Below are 16,904 nucleotides of genomic sequence, written 5' to 3'. Positions count from 1 at the left end.
AGAAATTCATCCGAGAGTTGCTAAATCCGATCAAAAAATCTATAAAGGTTTAGACATAATCTGATCCCGTTATCCACAAAATGATTTTCACATTCATGTGAATAGCTTGAATCATGCCGGTTAGCTCAGGGAATAGTTATTTAAAAAAATACATACTGTGAGGCTTATAAATAGCGACAACGGTATATTCAGGCACATATACTCTTAATGCTTTATAGTTTGAGAGGCCTCTGGATGTTTGACGGTTAAATTCCAGGTAAGTCCTGTGATTGTAAGTTATGACGAGTACACGCGAGCGTCGTTTTCAATTTTGATATACCTAAAATGGGTGTTTTTGCGTGGAATTTTTCATTGTTCAACGCTTATCTATGACGCTTACGATAGTGCTACTGTCACCTTTGAACCACGTTGAACTGTCAATGTGCTGTATGGGAATTTTTCTCCCGTGTGAAAATCGAAGGTAAAAATTTGAAGTGTTGAAATGTCAAGACTACCATTGCAAGGCGAAGAACGCGATCTAGTTTTATTTTCTTGCACGTCCTTCCGTAATTAGTAAAGCATCTTGCGTTAATTATAAGCTTCTATACCCAACTCATTCGAGCGCTCATTTGACGATTCAATATTTCATGCGTCTACAATCCGTTTTGTTTTCATACTGGAAATATTGTATGTTTGAATGGACGTTTCTATTTATACAATTTTCTATTCAGTCTTCACTGCTACCCTATTGTGCATTCACATCTATACACATACCTGTTGTAATTGATATTTATAACTTATAACTCGATGCCCGAAGTTAATTGCTTTCCTTTCTAGTATTGTATAAAAAGTCATTCAACTACCCTGCGCAGTGTTTAACGTGTTCAAATTTAAATGCTTATCAAAGGAATCCAATATCTTTGAACAAAGCACTCACTAAGAATAATCCAAGAGAAATGAAAAAAAGCCGTTGCCGCTTAAAAGATAACATTCTCTATACTTGCGTGTTATTTCAAATGTTTGAGAACAAAATGCTTATTAATTAGAGAAATTTAGCAAACACGACGTATTGTCTAAGACAGGGGTGGGCAACATGCGGCCGGGATCCGGCCCCTGAAGGGATTTTGACTGGCCCGCCGACTGTATCCAACCATTGAATATTGAATATTATTCATGTAATAATCCGGCCCACCAATAACTTAATTTTCCTAAATCTGGCCCGCCGACTGGAGAAGTTGCTAAATCTCTCTAATAGCACACCTAAACCGACCTACATTGGGAGTTGTCGATAACAATTAGGTTGTTCTACACGTCAAGAAACAGAAGTCAGTTTCAAAACCTGTCAGCGTTGTGCTGTTGCAGAAACAACCGTTGAAAACTAGAGGTTGAATTTAAATAAGCAAGTTGATATGAATGTCTGAAAGTTAAATTCCCATTGACACGATCGGATATTTCGGATGAAAATAGAGCTTGCTCTATTTTCGTCCGAGAAGATCAGAAGAAGCCGACTAGCCCCAGACTGGTCACTGCCCATACTTCCCAACTTTCTTTCGGTGGGAAAAATTAGATTTGAAAAAGACTCCGAAACAAGAACAAGATTCGCAAAATATATCGATGAATATACTGGATAACACAAATGGCTGCTCTCACTACTATAAATATCTGCGATATGAATGTTACAAAATGATTGGACCGTCTGAAGAAGCAACCAAAAGTCGGAACCGTAGCAATCGGATCGTGTGAATGGGGGGGGGCTATAATAATTACATTTAGAAAAGAGTAATTTATACATCGCATTACAGGCATGTATCTGTCGGATGGAAATATGTTTTACATCGCTGTGTTATAGCGTCAGCTCTTTAGATTCATGAGAACTGCACCTTTTTATATAGGGGCGTCGGAACATTGATGATTGGGGGGGGCTATATTCATATATTCATATTTGTGGGCATGCTCTGTTATTTGTTAGTGTGTTTGAAGGTGTGGGCCACCGTATTTCAATCTTACTGCCCATTGTAGTATTCCAGGAATTTTAATTTGTCATCAACTGTCTTTTTATGAACATCCTTTTTCCTTAAAAAAATTGGGTACTTTCTCTCAATTCTAACTAGCTCACAGAATATACATTTCAAGATACCTTCTAAAGAAGCAGCAAGACATGGTTGTCCAGGTTTGATGAACAAACAACATTGTCGAAATCCATGCAGATCATCTTTATGCTGACTTGCAATGTCAGACATGTAGACTGTTAAAGCATTCTTCATTACTATCAATAATAGCCCCCTCAATTATCAAGGTTCAGCCGCCCTTGGTTGTATAGCGATTGGCAACGTCACATCTTTCCGGTATAGTCAACTGAGACTCGAGGACAACATCTGTGGACAAATCATAATAATTTTACAAAAAGCATCATAGTTGACATTTAAAGGCAGCAACACGGAGTTCATATAATATCTGATAGCGATAACGAAGTCTTTTTGATTTCGATTCGATCCTTTCACCTACATTCAGTTCAACTTTATCCAACGAGGTCTTTTTGATTTTGATTCGATCCTTTCGCCTACATTCAGTTCAACTCTATCCATTTTTAGGGACAATATATGGCATCCGTCTCCATTGAAAATCTATTGAAAGGATTGTCTGATGAAGACTTAAAAGAATTAGCAGGAGATGTAGACCCGTCCGTGGTTGGTGAACATACTGTAATATGAGTGGTCAATAATCAAATATAACTGAGGGTGACTGAGTCATCTGACTGATCACTCGCAAGCAAGACAAGGATTTTACCCAGTGGCTCAAAATTTTTCCAAAACCACTGAACAAAAAATGCAAAGAAATACCATTTGTTAACTGTGTTGGTGGTCAACAGATTTTCAATTTGTATAAAATCACCTTTTCTAATCTAGGAGCGTCAATCCTGTGTGGAGGAAACTCCAAGTTTCATGTAAAAAAGCAATTTTGCTGGTAATGAAGCACGAAATTACACCACTCCCTTCTTTCGGGAGAATTGATTCCTCCCCACTCCCCTACAATGTTTAATCCCATTTTACCCCCCAGATCCAATCAAAAACAAGATAAACGCTCCTAGTAATTATAAACCCCAAGTGACCAGTTACTTTGACAACTCGAATCGTTGTCCGCATTAAAAAGATTATGCTACATGTATCGACGTCTTGCTGTTTCGTCTCTTTACAGGAAACTCCAGCTTTTGATTGCAACACTACGACGCGCTACTTCGACAAGCCAAGAAGGTCGAAGAGCCGATACGACATTTTTGACAGCAACACTACGACGCGCTACTTTGACCAGCCAAGAAGGTCGAAGAGCCGATACGACATAAAATCAATGATTAGCATCATGGAGAAGAAGTCCCGTGAGTCCATCGATGGTGACAACTACTTGCCTCTCAAATATCGCGATTGGAAGAAGGAAGGCAAACCTGACAGGAAGAAGCACTATCGTGAAGAAAAAGTCGAGCTCTCCGATGAACTGCAATCCATGATGGAAGATATTACCAATGATGATATCGCGGAGATTGCTGGTAAGGTTTATAAAATAACACGATAAAACGCGTGCGCTGATTGGTCTATAGCTGCGTTTGCATCAGCCTGTGCAAAACAGATTTAAGCACAGCCAATTAAATCAATCAATCAATTAATGAGAATTTTGAAATCAAACATGAATACATTTTAGAAGAAAAATTAAAATTTTTAAAGTTTTTGCATTATTATTGTTTTAAAAATGAAATAAAAGATGTTTTTCGTGTTTGCACTGGCTTATGCAAACTTCGGACGGAGACGATTGCGAGAACTCTTGAGCTGGTGCAACCTTCGGTCTCGGGCTTGTACTGATGAGCTCTCGAGTTCTCCCAACTGCCAAAAGTCTCCTCGGCTAGGAATTTTCTTTTTAACTGAACATGCAGTGAGTGTATGACAGCTGTTGCTTGTGACCCCTGCGTAAGTATGACAGTCGTAGAGACTAGAGAGATTCATGGGATATTGGGTAAAAAGTAACTTTGTTGATGATGAGTGTAGAAAATGTCTCAGGATACTGTGTAAAGAGATATTTTGAGGATATTATTAGCGGGTGTAGAAAAACCATTGGGATTACAGCAGTGGAGAAACGCTTGTTGGAAAAATTCTGTCTTTTTCAACGTATATTTTCACTGTTAATCTTTCATATTCACTATAATTGTGGATAATTCGATGTTAAAAACTTGTGTCTGGATTTTCTGCTTTTCGACTGAAAACGATGACACCTTTTAAATTTAGCTGTTCTTGGATTGCACAGTCTCGTGACACAAGAGGAAAGTTTCGCCGCTGAAAGCGAGAAATTGGGACACGCAATAATGAAATTTGGCCTGCGAAAACCGGGTAAGTGTTAATAAACAAAGAATGTTAGGTGATGAGAAATGGGACAATAGGGACAATAAACGGTTGATGGGGGTTATGTGTAGTGAAACGGGACAAGATGGTAGAGTTGGGTTATGTGTGGAGAAATAGGTCAAAAGACAGTTTAAGGGGTAATGGGACAAGAGACAGTTGAGAAGGTTTGCACTTTTTTGAATCGTACATTGATGGAAAACAGTGTTTAAACTCTTTTTATTCATGTGTATGTCTATTCCATATGGATTCAAAATATTCAAAAGTTTCTTAAATAACGTGTAATAAGTAATACACAACAATTATAATTAAATATCCATATTGACCAAAACTATCATCCTTGAGTAATGTGTGTTACCGACTAAGAAAAGAGGCTTGATTTTCTGAGTTTCGTTAACTAATGCACTATAGGCTATTTATATTGTAGCGTAGATTTACTGAATCCTTTGTCTCAGGTATTATCCAAGGAAAAAAGCCCAAATCAATCCCGGATATGTTGCAAACGCCCGATCACGTCCAAATAACAGTCATCTTGAGAAAACTGAAATGTAATGATCCCACATTAACAGAAATAGCCATGAATAACTACAAGGATGTCGATAACGTTCTCGTTGAGGTCGCTAAAATGTTACGAGAAAATAAATACGTAAAAAAACTGGCCGTTGCAAATACTCAAATGAAGCCGTCGGTTTGTGCTGTAAGTCACAATTATTTTTGAGCAAACTTCTTTCTTGTTTTGGGAAGTTTTTCATACTGTGCATGGTTTTTTATAAAATGCTTCTTGTTAAAAATTGTTGAGCAGGCAAACTTGCATGAGGTATTTTTCTCCCGTTTTGGTTGAAATATCAACCAACTCCCCGGGTGAATTCTTTAACATGCACATCTGCCGTGTGTTGATGTCATCAGAGAACACATTTAAGAAATTTTCTCATTTCTTCAATAGCAGAACTATGTATTTTATCATTCTTAAATCCGATCCTTTGATTTTCACTCTTGATCTATGAGTAAAACGTTGCTAAATTACCGAATTTAGTTTCAAAAGAGTAAAGAGTACGCATTGTTAATTTAAAGTGCAGTATATTGAAATATGTCTTCATTGCAAAATCAGATCAATCATTGCCTTGCCACTTGAGATAAACCATTTACAGAATTATAAGAGCTTACATTTTATACATGGTTGTATAAACAAACAAACAAGAACTGCTTTACAGATTTTCATTCAAATAGAAACAAGTGACAATACAAACTGTACTAGTTATACAACAATCAGAGAGTTTTTTGTAGTTCATTTTGAAAGAATGTGATTTTTAAACTATAGAGATTTCAAACCAATTGTACTGTATAGTTGCCATTTGGCAACTAATAGCAAATCAAGCAAAACAGGTGTATTTTTATATATTTTTTTGCCAAAGTGGGTTATTCACTCTATTTTTAATAAAATTTTGGGCAAAAATAATTTTTTGAAGTGTGATTTCAATATTTGCTGTATAAAGGGGTTAAATCACTCATATATTAGATAAATAATGTCGTCTATACGTGTTAGTTAAGCATTATTTTATACATGCTGTTGCTGACAGAATTAGCCGCGCTGAAGTATATGTTTATAGTTCTTCTCCAGCATTTTATAGAAACGATGAAAATCAACAGAACTTTGGAGTGTATTAATATGGAATCAAATTACCTAACTGGTGAAATCATTTCGGTGACTATAGTTTTTTTATATTTATGAGTGATGCTTTTACCAGCCTTTGGTGTTTCTTTGATAAATTTTATTTACTTTTGTAAATTTTAGAAGTTAATGGCAGTTTTAGAAGGGAACAAGTCTTTGAAAGAATTACGACTAGCCAATCAGGTTAGTCCATTCCAAGCTCGCAGAGTACCCTCCCAAATTTCGTTTAATTTTTGCTGGGTTTTTTTGGTAAAAACATTTAGGCCTGCACTGGGGGTTCCAAATCCGAACAGGCCATTGCGAAGTCAATTGAGGCAAACCACAGCCTGAAGAAGTTTGGTTATTTTTTTGCGACGAGAGGTCCCATGATGTCTGTTGCGAAGTCCCTTCTTCGAAATAATGACGAAGGTGAGATCATTGAGTGTACTTAAACAGCATGGAGCCCGGCATCTACGAGCCTGCAGTCTACAGCCTACAGAAGTTGCTGCAAAGATACTTTGTTTATGAAAATTATCAAGTTCGTATGCGTGTAATCGAAATGGTTCCTAATAAATATTTCTGAAATACTATCAGCGCCATTTTTAATAGAATGTTTGTTTTTGTGAAAGGGTTTTAGCTTTATCAGTTTCTCCTCCATAATTTTGCTCTACTATACCTGTCTTTGTCAAAAACAATTTTTCGAGGAAGGGGAGGGGGGAGTAATGGTAATGATGCTTTGGCTCGACAACCCACCCACCCCTCTTTTCTGACGACCGAGGCCGAGGTAAAAGATTGGAAAAAAAAGTTTGACGAGCGAACATTCAGTTGTATTTATTTCAATCATAATTACAAAGCATACTACAAATTTCCCTTATAATAATCTTTTGATCTGTCGACTTAATTTTTTATCTTTTTTAAGCTCGACGAAAAAGGAGAAGCTTTTACGTGTCACCATTGGAAGATGTCCCAAGATATTGAATTCAAAGTAGCCCCCATGTATATACTCATTGCTTGGAAACCCGTGAGTTTATATCTAATTACAACATCGTAATATATCATAGACAATTTGTTTTATCTCAACATAGATATTGAAAAATTACCTTAGGAATAATTGCCGAAAAATTGCGATAGATATGAATTCAATTTTAATGCAAATCGTCCGTTCTGACTGTTTTTGATAGCGATGTGGGCGATAGAAAGCTAACGAAAACACTGAATGCTAAATCAGGACACGCGCTCATTTTTTACAAATCTGCTTTAAATTTTCTGGGTGAAATTAAGGAGTTTATCCTCATATTTTTTCCACTTTCCGATTCTCATCAAAAGCAACAACTTACAAATTTCGGATTCATTGTTAGCGAGCAAAAGCCAGAAGTTTCACTTGCGTTATAAAGGCTTGTATGTAAATCATGAATTGTGTGTAACTTTTCATTAACAAAGCCTTTTTTCCTCTAAAAAAGCTAACTTCACCATTTCACAATCTCTTGTATTATGCAAACTGCTAGAAAGATCATCCTTCAGACCGTAGAGTGTTTTTCAGAAATGATCGAAAGTTGTTGCTGACATTAGCTAGGTTGATGACGAATCTGTTTTTATGATGGAAACTGGTAGACGAAAAACAGAGAACAGGACTATGTACGGCACAGGTGTACTGTGTTTGATTTCCTTTGAAAAACACAAAAATGTCTATTTTTATATTTACTGCAAACACGCAATGCGTCAAGACGTTTAGTTTCATTGCTTCAAAGGATTATCTGAATAAGTGTGAACAACTTTGAAAAATATCATTTTAAATTATTTAGTACCTCTTTTAGACGTGCTAACGTTATAAATTACAATTTACATGCATGCTTAAAAGTTGTCCAAATGTGGTTATATAATATATGTTATGTAACTTACTGTCTCCGAAATGAAGACTATAATGATAATGCAATATTAAATTGGGGGGGTGGAGGGACTGGGCTCTCCCAAGTTTGGAAAAAGCCGTTTTTTGGAAACAATGAAATGACAGCGATTTTTAAAGGCGCGAGGATGATTGATTCACACTTCGTACAAAAGCTGCCAATATACTCGAGCAATGATTTAAAGCACAAGACCTGCATGTGATTATAAATCGCTACAATTCATCGAATGGCTCTTGAATGCGTTGAAAATTGAGAAAGTAAGCTACTGCTCGCCTCCCCACAGAAATAGAAGCTCCCTTACGCCAATGGCCATTTTTTGTACTGCCTGGCAAACATTTAAAGTTTCTTGTTTTGTCGTGCTATGCATCATGTTTCCTACACTTCAGTAGATAACTTATATCGTTTGTTGCGTCTTCAAAGACCTGCTCGATAAATCCCGAACTATAATATAAATAGTTTATATATAATTAACAGTTGCTCTTCTGTCATGTTTGTGCTGAATAAACCAGCAGTATAGTTAGTCACAAAGCCTACTTATTGTATATCATATTTGTATTGTATTATAAAAACGGTTTTTCCTTCGGACGTGTTATGCGTCCATTTAAATAATTGAATGTCCAGAATGTAAAAACGGCCAATACATAAACACAGATATTTGCAGGTCCGTTTCACCTGCTTCAATTAGAAATATTCGTCCTCATGTAATTGCAAGAGTTGTCGCGTCTCATGTGCATTTATTTGGGCGTGAGATTACAAGCAACATATATTTCGCGGAGCTGTGACTGATGCAAGAAGGAATATTTTGTACCAAACAGTACATAAATCATACCAGTAAGAATATATTATCGTCGAAATCCCCATCAAAGGTGAAAATTGTTGTATCAGCACTAGTGAAAAAGGATTAAACATTTTAACACTTTTTTGGTATTGAATGACATTGAAGATGTTTATCAGTGATCTCTAACGATTAGAAGGTGTGTAGCTGGAAACTTATTCAATTTAGATATGAAAGTCTCAATGTCAGAAATGCGAATAGTATTCCATACGCTCTCCTACATGATTATCTGTGGTAATATGGGACATATATATATTATTAAAGAAACGGCGCGCCACTTTCTGAGCGGCAAAACTTTTTTCAATCCTCAGTTGCCCTCGTCGTAAAAGCTCGTTTATTAATTTTTCTTCTACTCACCCACTGTGTGTCTCATATTACTCTTTATTCACAAACTTCACCAATTTTCTGTTCAATATGCCTTTGTGCATAGGTGTATAAGCGTTTCATGTTCATATAATGAGATCTATACTACTTCATCATGTCTACTGCATGCAATTTCACATTTTTCAATGTATGAAAAATCGCAGTACTTTTCATCAATTTGCAAGTATATTTAAGCTCTGTTTAAAGTGCCAGTTTTCACCGTCGGTGTTCTTGCTTTGTTTGAATGAGGAATATACAAGAACTTCGAGAAAACTCATTGTAAATGATAAAAAAAAACGCTCAGAAAAATTTTTTTTTCCATAGGAAAACGGAATAAAAATTCTAAAAAATGAAACTAAATTGTTAGTTCCAAAAGCTTTCGTCTTAAACATTTTATGTTTTATCAAACACCATTCATGCGTGTGAATGATTATCGAAAATTCGTTTGTACAAAAAAAATGTAATGACCGTGTAAAAAACTTTAATATTCACACTTTAATATCCAAACTTTAATATCCAAACGTTATGAAGTAGCTATGAACTAGATCTGTCATTTATTCCTTTGTAATATTATTGGATTTTAATTTGCCATCCTTAATTTTACCGTCAAATTAAAATAACAATTAAAAAAACCATTATCTTTCACGATGTGCCGCTCGTCGAAGAATAATTAATAATTAGAAAAACTTAATTTCCAATTTATCAAGATATGCCTTGGACGAAATGTTTTGAATGTTCTAAACTTCCTATTGATCAGTAATTGTTATTATTTTGCGTCCAATCTTAGTTCCTCTTTGATTTTATCTCGAAAAGTACCACTTAAAACCGCTTGATCTTATTGCGTCCTCCGGAGTCCAAAGAGAACCGCAAAGTAACATTTGCCTTGTTTAAATTCCTTAAAATGACGTTGATGATAGCCGCAGCTGAGACAGCGCTTCTCGTAATCATATGTTTTGGTGCCTTGACTGGAAACGTCACGCTCTTTGTAATCATTGCAAAGACTCCGCTTCTCCGTACGAAAGGAAATCTTTTCATCCTTAATCTAGCTGTAGCGGACTTACTCATTGCCGTGATCAGCATACCCATCACTATAGTGACGATAATATCTGAAGACTGGGTACTAGGCGAAAAGGTGTGCACAGCATCCGGATTTTTTACTCTCCTCACGTTTGTCGCTTCGTGTGTGGCATTGACGATGATAAGCGTGAATCGCTATCACGCCATCTGTCATTGGATAAAATACGAGAAGAAATACACGCGTGGCGCGTGTGTCGTATACGTTGCCGGCATGTGGGCGATTATTATTGGTCTATCAGTGCCGCCGCTCTTTGGTTGGGCTAAATTCGCATACGACAAGGGGCAAAGCTATTGCTTCGTTGAATGGAGTTCAAGCAAATCTTACACAATTTTTATGATCATGTCATGCTTATTTGGACCCGTTACTGTCATGACCTTTTGTTATGTAAGAATATACAAATTCAAGAAGGCTTCCAGTTCTAATGTTCAATCGTCGACTCAGCACCCGACCACCAAAATCGCACCTCATGACGTTCACCGGAAAGGGAAAGTGGTTAGGCAATCCGCTGTACGGAGCGATCGTAAGCTCTCTTGTACTATATTCACCCTTGTTGTGGTGTTCGTTCTGTGTTGGTCACCGTTCGCCTGCATAATGTTACTTCAAGTGTTCTTTGACGTGCGTGCTCCCCGCTGGGCAGATTTTGGATCGCTTGTCCTTGGTTATGCCAACAGCTTCTGCAACGTGTTTGTCTACAATGCGACGAATAAACAGATAAGGAGTAGATATTTAAGGCTATTGGGATGTAAACAAAATAGAGTTCACGTTGGTAGTCAGTTGCGGATTAAGAATCGGGGTAGATAAATTACCACAGGCAAATGCAGGTTTGCATGTTACGTCATGGGCGCCATGTTGCTTGAATTTAACAAAAGATTTTCTTGATGAGAAAGAAAATTTCCACCAACATTGCAAATTTGTCCTTTGACTTCTAGGGGAATGGTTGCAATCCACCTATAGACTGGGCAGATTTTTTTCTTTCGAAATTCATAGCCAATGCATTTTGAATTTCAACGGTCACCATGTTGATTGAAGTTTTCAAATAATTTATCTCGTTTACAAAAAACATGACGATAATCGATAATCTCCTTGTCTTTGGGCTCATTGCGGATTGGCTGCAAGCCACCTGTCATTTATTTTGCCTAAACATGAATTCACTGCCGTTGGTAGTTAAGGCAACACAACCCACCCTCTCCCCCTGAAAAAGGAAGAAAACTCTGTTAGTAATGGAGCTTGTTTTTCTCTGATCGCAATGGTCACGTGAGAGTGTATTTAACGTGTTAGATCGTAGTTAATTTTTAACCTGCACGAAATAGAAATACCATCACATCATGGGCTAAAAGGATTAAAAAAACGTTTACTTAGTTATATAATAATAAAGAAAAATTATAGTCTTCGGTAAAATAAATCGTAATTTGAAATTGTGTGTATGACGTCACCGTTACATTTCTAATCATTGTTACGCATGCGCAAACATTGTTACCTTTTCAATGTCACGCGTGATAGAGTTCGTTATCGTGTTTGTTTCCAATTGTTTTTTTTTAGATTTGTAGTTATGTTTAACTTCTACTTGAATGTTTCCCAGTGGAAAATTTCGTAACTTTACATAGGATGAAACACACCCAGACAAACAAACTTGACATCTTGAAACCTCAAGATACAAAGTTATATGAATAATGAAAACATGACGCAATCATTCCGAAATAGAATCAAAACGTCGCTAATTGAGTAATTTTGTCTTGCTTTTTTTCCCCATTACTCGTATCTTAGTTTGGAAGATGTCTTTGTTTTTGGGAATGTGTTTTATTCCACTTCAACGTCTACTTAAAAGGACTTTAACTAGTCGCTTTTTTTTTTATTACTACTTTTTTACTTTTCCCTTGCTACGATTTGCGATGCTTAAATATAAGTCGGGCAATCGGGATGTTGGCTAATATATCTGGACGCATCCCAAGGAAATCGTGTGGGTTGAATCATTTGACTTTGGAAACTGGGATGTGAATGGAACTATTGAAACCACAATGATTTCGCAAAATTGTCGATCCTCAGACATATTCACGTCTGGTTAGCGAAAACTTGAAGGGTGTCTGTATTTTAACGAGGTTTAAATTTTGAGTTTTTTAATTTTGCAAAAACAAATTTTGTGAATATCGTCATTCTTGTCACGTAGGTAGAGAGGGAATTTTTAAATTGGGAAATATTTAAATTGTTAGGTGTGACAGTCAATTGTACTATGTAAGTGTAATTCTGTGGAAATGCTTTAATTTGATACTTACATCGCCTATGTTGAAATTACTCTGTATTAAGGGGGTGTTTACATGAATCCGGAATGAGTTTCGATGCGGAATGAACTCATTCCACTTTAAAAGAAATCCTATTGCATGTTTACATGAATCCGGAATGAGTCACAACTCGATCCGGATCGAGTTCATTCCTAGTTTCATTCCGGATCGAAATTTCATTCCGGATCGAAATTTACTTGTTATCTCATGTAAACGCGAATTGAGTTTCATTCTTGAATGATATTGTGATTAATGACGAAGCACGCATGTGGCATGGGTATTGTCTTCTGGCAAATTGAAGCTCGTAAGTAAATAAAGAGGCTAAATGGGTTAAAATGAGTGCGAAGAAAAACAACAATTAGTTTCATGTAAACACGGATTGACATCACGTTTCGATCGGGATTGAAAGTCATTCCGGATTCATGTAAACACCCCCTAAGTTAGTATTGCCCATTATGTTGTGTTGCCTCCCACAATGCCAGAAATTTCGAGGTTTCTGTGACTGCCCTGTCGATGAGCAAGATTTTCGTGATTCTGTAAATTTCTCATTCAATTTTACAATTAATCCTTGGATTTTGACGAGCAGTTAAAATTGGTCACTAGAAAGCCTCTGAAACGAGTAAATTTTATAATACATTCCCGACGAAACAGCCAATATTTAGCCTCAAGTGCTGTAACTTGTGTTTAAGTGACGTAATTACATACTCGTGTGGGCTTTAGTCATCAGTCATAGCCAATGACTAAGCTTTTTTTGCCATTTATAATAACTTTGACTTTGGGAATGGTTTCCAACAAGAAGTAAACAAAGAAAAATTCAAGTATTAAAGTGTCATTACTATCCAACAAGTTTGACTATCCCATGAAAAGCTTTCATATGTACTAAAGGATAAATTTGCTTTTGACTACTTATATATTGGCCGAACAGTTCCTGTTTGCCAACATTCGTATACTTGGGCATATTAAATTGGGTCTAATATGTCGGACTTGATGCTGCTCGCGAGTCTTGTTTTGTCCGTTGTGAACTGCGTTTGCGGTGGGTATATGGTATTGTGGTACTGTATATTTTGTTTTTGTAAATTCTTATTTTATTTCTACTTCTAGGTGAGCGCTTGAACGAATTTGTTTCACATTACGAACCGCTAAACTATAATAGACATCTACTCGACAGTCAACATCATAGAGTTCGTCGTTCGTTGAGCGATGAAAGTATCCTTCATTTCAACTTCAAGGCTCACGGAAGGTGCGTTTTCATATCTTTTTATTCGCTCTGTTTCAAAAATTACTCAGGCTGTCAGAATCTATTCATACAAATGGTAATATATAAATTCAAAACCGACTCTCCCACAGTCTCTGTTAAGCTATGTGCATATGTAAACATTGTGGTTCTCGACTTATCGTGTTTTCTTTACGACGCAACGAAAGAGAATCGGTGAAGGTTCATTTTTATGCAAATAAAAAAAAACAAGCGGTGGATGTTTTATTGGATTCTGGTTTACAAATAAAACAAAGTGAAATAATAGTTTTCAAACTTATGTTGCCGGGTCAACCAAATTATTCAAACGTGAGAAAGTTGTCAACTATCTGGGTTGCTTCCTCATGAAGGAGCGAGTTGCCCAGGTATCACAAGTATTGTTTTTTTTGTTTTGTTGTCAATATTGTAATTTTATTTTGAAATATTACGTTTTCCTCAAAGGTACAATGGCACATCAAATTAATTATCGCAAGCCAGTTCGTTATACTCCCACAATGCAAATATTTTTGTGTTCAATCAAGGGAAAAACAATGAATGGAATTAATTTTCCAAATAAATGAATAATAATTTTGGCAAATAATTTGCATTGTAATAATCTTGCCTTTGCCAATGACTGTTATATGCAAGTGAAAACCAGTTCCAGCATCTGACCTTATGTATGCTTATGAAATTGTTAAAGTATATATTCAAACGGCTGCTGCTATTTTACCCCAATTATTCATGATTGCTATTATCTATAAAAGCTTTTGGTGGGAAAAATAAACTATTTACTATTACAAAGTTGTAATTCGGTTATTGTCTTTTTGTTTTTATATTGCCAATGTCCAAATGAATACAAGAGAATGAATCTCATATGGTCATGTCATTCTCCTTTTAAGAATTACTCTTATTTCTAAACTTTTAAAGAGATTTATAAAAGACTATTTAATTCGATGAGATTAATTTTGTGGACTTTTCAAATATACATAGCTCTCCATTCATTACTGTAGTCTTTGTAAAACACTTCATCGTTTTTTGTGCCCTTCCTCCAAAGTTTACCGCATCAAATCTTATGCATGTATTGTTCATAGGAAGTTCAATTTACGATTGAAACGAGACACAACAATATTTGCTCCAGATTTGGATGTGGACCCGGAATTTGATCCGAGTAAGGTTTACAAGGGCCATGCTGAAGGTAAGTTGGGGAGAAAGTAATTTAGTCCAAAAATTGATAACATTTTGATGAGCGCTACATGCACTAGGTTTCCTGTTAAAGTTCCCTTCCTGAATTGTTTTTAGCTCTTATATGAGGGGTGATAAATGATTTTATAGAAAACTAGAAGAACCATGGCATTTTGCAAACTTTTGAATGGTTCACAAAAACTTGCTTGTTATGGATGTTTGAACTATCTGACCAACTCTCATGAATATTTTGAATATTATGCAAAATAAAACATTCTTTGTAGGCCACCCCAGCTCGTTCGTTCATGGGTTTATTCACAATGGTTTGTTTGAAGGCAAAGTGAGATTTTCAGATAAACTTGAAGACGAATATCACATTGAGCCCAGTTTAGACCACTTTCAAGACAAGAAGAATTTTCATTCTGTAATCTACAAGGCCTCTGACCTTAACTACCCGTATGCATATGGCAGCAATGTTGATCTCAGCGACAAAACAAGAAACTGGATGGAGAAAGCCAGAGAAGTGCCTCAAGGTGTTTACCAAGAAGATGTGGAGAAAGTCCATCATCGCTACAAAACAACAACCAATAATAAACTTATTTGCCAACTTCATTTACGGGTGAGTAGACAATAATCTTCAAGTAACATAGCAACAACCAATAATCAGCTTATTTGCCAACTTCATTTACGGGTGAGCAGACAATAATCTTCAAGTAACATAGCAACAACCAATAATCAGCTTATTTGCCAACTTCATTTACGGGTGAGTAGACATTAATCTTCAAGTAACATAGCAACAACCAATAATCAGCTTATTTGCCAACTTCATTTACGGGTGAGCAGACAATAATCTTCAAGTAACATAGCAACAACCAATAATCAGCTTATTTGCCAACTTCATTTACGGGTGAGCAGACAATAATCTTCAAGTAACATAGCAACAACCAATAATCAGCTTATTTGCCAACTTCATTTACGGGTGAGCAGACAATAATCTTCAAGTAACATAGCAACAACCAATAATCAACTTATTTGCCAACTTCATTTATGGGTGAGCAGACAATAATCTTCAAGTAACATAGCAACAACCAATAATCAGCTTATTTGCCAACTTCATTTACGGGTGAGCAGACAATAATCTTCAAGTAACATAGCAACAACCAATAATCAGCTTATTTGCCAACTTCATTTAGTAGACAATAATCTTTAAGTAACATAGCAACAATAATCAGCTTATTTGCCAACTTCATTTATGGGTGAGCAGACAATAATCTTCAAGTAACATAGCAACAACCAATAATCAACTTATTTGCCAACTTCATTTATGGGTGAGCAGGCAATAATCTTCAAGTAACATAGCAACAACCAATAATCAACTTATTTGCAAACTTCATTTACGGGTGAGCAGACAATAATCTTCAAGTAACATAGCAACAACCAATAATCAACTTATTTGCCAACTTCATTTATGGGTGAGCAGACAATAATCTTCAAGTAACATAGCAACAACTAATAATCAGCTTATTTGCCAACTTCATTTACGGTGAGTAGACATTAATCTTCAAGTAACATAGCAACAACCAATAATCAGCTTATTTGCCAACTTCATTTACGGGTGAGCAGACAATAATCTTCAAGTAACATAGCAACAACCAATAATCAGCTTATTTGCCAACTTCATTTACGGGTGAGCAGACAATAATCTTCAAGTAACATAGCAACAACCAATAATCAGCTTATTTGCCAACTTCATTTACGGGTGAGCAGACAATAATCTTCAAGTAACATAGCAACAACCAATAATCAGCTTATTTGCCAACTTCATTTACGGGTGAGCAGACAATAATCTTCAAGTAACATAGCAACAACCAATAATCAACTTATTTGCCAACTTCATTTATGGGTGAGCAGACAATAATCTTCAAGTAACATAGCAACAACCAATAATCAGCTTATTTGCCAACTTCATTTACGGGTGAGCAGACAATAATCTTCAAGTAACATAGCAACAACCAATAATCAGCTT

At 36.1% G+C, this 16,904-nt stretch overlaps 3 protein-coding genes and 1 long non-coding RNA gene across 6 annotated transcripts in view; 3 read left to right on the top strand and 1 right to left on the bottom strand.

The window, feature by feature from the left end:
• The first annotated feature begins 169 nt into the window (after window positions 1-169).
• On the top strand, window positions 170-7,272 carry LOC124451094 (tropomodulin-2-like). 2 transcript variants are annotated; one of them, XM_047001722.1, is made up of 10 exons: window positions 189-256; window positions 2,571-2,666; window positions 3,175-3,230; window positions 3,297-3,520; window positions 4,251-4,352; window positions 4,817-5,058; window positions 5,980-6,063; window positions 6,154-6,213; window positions 6,294-6,438; window positions 6,929-7,272. In XM_047001722.1, exons 2-10 carry the CDS (start codon window positions 2,580-2,582, stop codon window positions 6,985-6,987), a joined length of 1,059 nt encoding a protein of 352 aa, XP_046857678.1. In that variant the 5' UTR covers window positions 189-256; window positions 2,571-2,579; the 3' UTR covers window positions 6,988-7,272. The 2 variants fall into 2 exon arrangements, with proteins under 2 accessions (XP_046857677.1, XP_046857678.1); XM_047001721.1 differs by having other exon boundaries at window positions 170-256; window positions 3,175-3,520.
• Window positions 6,232-16,904, bottom strand: part of LOC124451098 — a 24,154-nt gene continuing 13,481 nt past the window's right edge. Inside the window, exons 3-4 of the long non-coding RNA XR_006950339.1 lie at window positions 7,968-7,971; window positions 6,232-6,242 (exon numbers count right to left, since the gene is read on the bottom strand). This is a non-coding gene — a long non-coding RNA (uncharacterized LOC124451098). The remainder of the gene's footprint in view (window positions 6,243-7,967; window positions 7,972-16,904) is intronic.
• LOC124451095 (melatonin receptor type 1B-B-like) lies at window positions 9,886-11,604 on the top strand. The gene has a single exon (XM_047001723.1). The coding sequence runs from the start codon at window positions 10,013-10,015 to the stop codon at window positions 10,988-10,990; it is 978 nt and encodes a 325-aa protein (XP_046857679.1). The 5' UTR covers window positions 9,886-10,012; the 3' UTR covers window positions 10,991-11,604.
• LOC124451092 (disintegrin and metalloproteinase domain-containing protein 10-like) overlaps window positions 13,238-16,904 on the top strand; it is a 13,355-nt gene continuing 9,688 nt past the window's right edge. The window contains exons 1-4 of one of the 2 annotated variants that reach the window (XM_047001719.1): window positions 13,238-13,498; window positions 13,567-13,705; window positions 14,788-14,891; window positions 15,163-15,497. In XM_047001719.1, coding sequence (XP_046857675.1) covers window positions 13,441-13,498; window positions 13,567-13,705; window positions 14,788-14,891; window positions 15,163-15,497 — 636 coding nt within the window. In that variant the 5' untranslated portion in view covers window positions 13,238-13,440. The remainder of the gene's footprint in view (window positions 13,499-13,566; window positions 13,706-14,787; window positions 14,892-15,162; window positions 15,498-16,904) is intronic. The other variant, XM_047001720.1, reaches the window with a different exon arrangement.

This window comes from Xenia sp. Carnegie-2017, unplaced genomic scaffold (genome assembly GCF_021976095.1).
Source record: "Xenia sp. Carnegie-2017 unplaced genomic scaffold, XeniaSp_v1 HiC_scaffold_24, whole genome shotgun sequence".
Classification (NCBI taxonomy): domain Eukaryota; kingdom Metazoa; phylum Cnidaria; class Anthozoa; order Malacalcyonacea; family Xeniidae; genus Xenia; species Xenia sp. Carnegie-2017.
Note: the sequence above shows the minus strand (reverse complement) of the source record. Positions and strands in the feature narration are given on the sequence as shown.

Excerpts from the sequence above, each read along its gene's own strand:
- LOC124451094 (XM_047001721.1), top strand. The coding sequence starts at position 2,580 with ATGGCATCCGTCTCCATTGAAAATCTATTGAAAGGATTGTCTGATGAA. Across the intron at positions 5,059-5,979 it reads TGAAGCCGTCGGTTTGTGCT|CATTTTATAGAAACGATGAA; the intron begins GTAAGTCACAAT and ends GTTCTTCTCCAG. Across the intron at positions 6,214-6,293 it reads AATTACGACTAGCCAATCAG|GCCTGCACTGGGGGTTCCAA; the intron begins GTTAGTCCATTC and ends AAAAACATTTAG.
- LOC124451095 (XM_047001723.1), top strand. The coding sequence starts at position 10,013 with ATGACGTTGATGATAGCCGCAGCTGAGACAGCGCTTCTCGTAATCATA.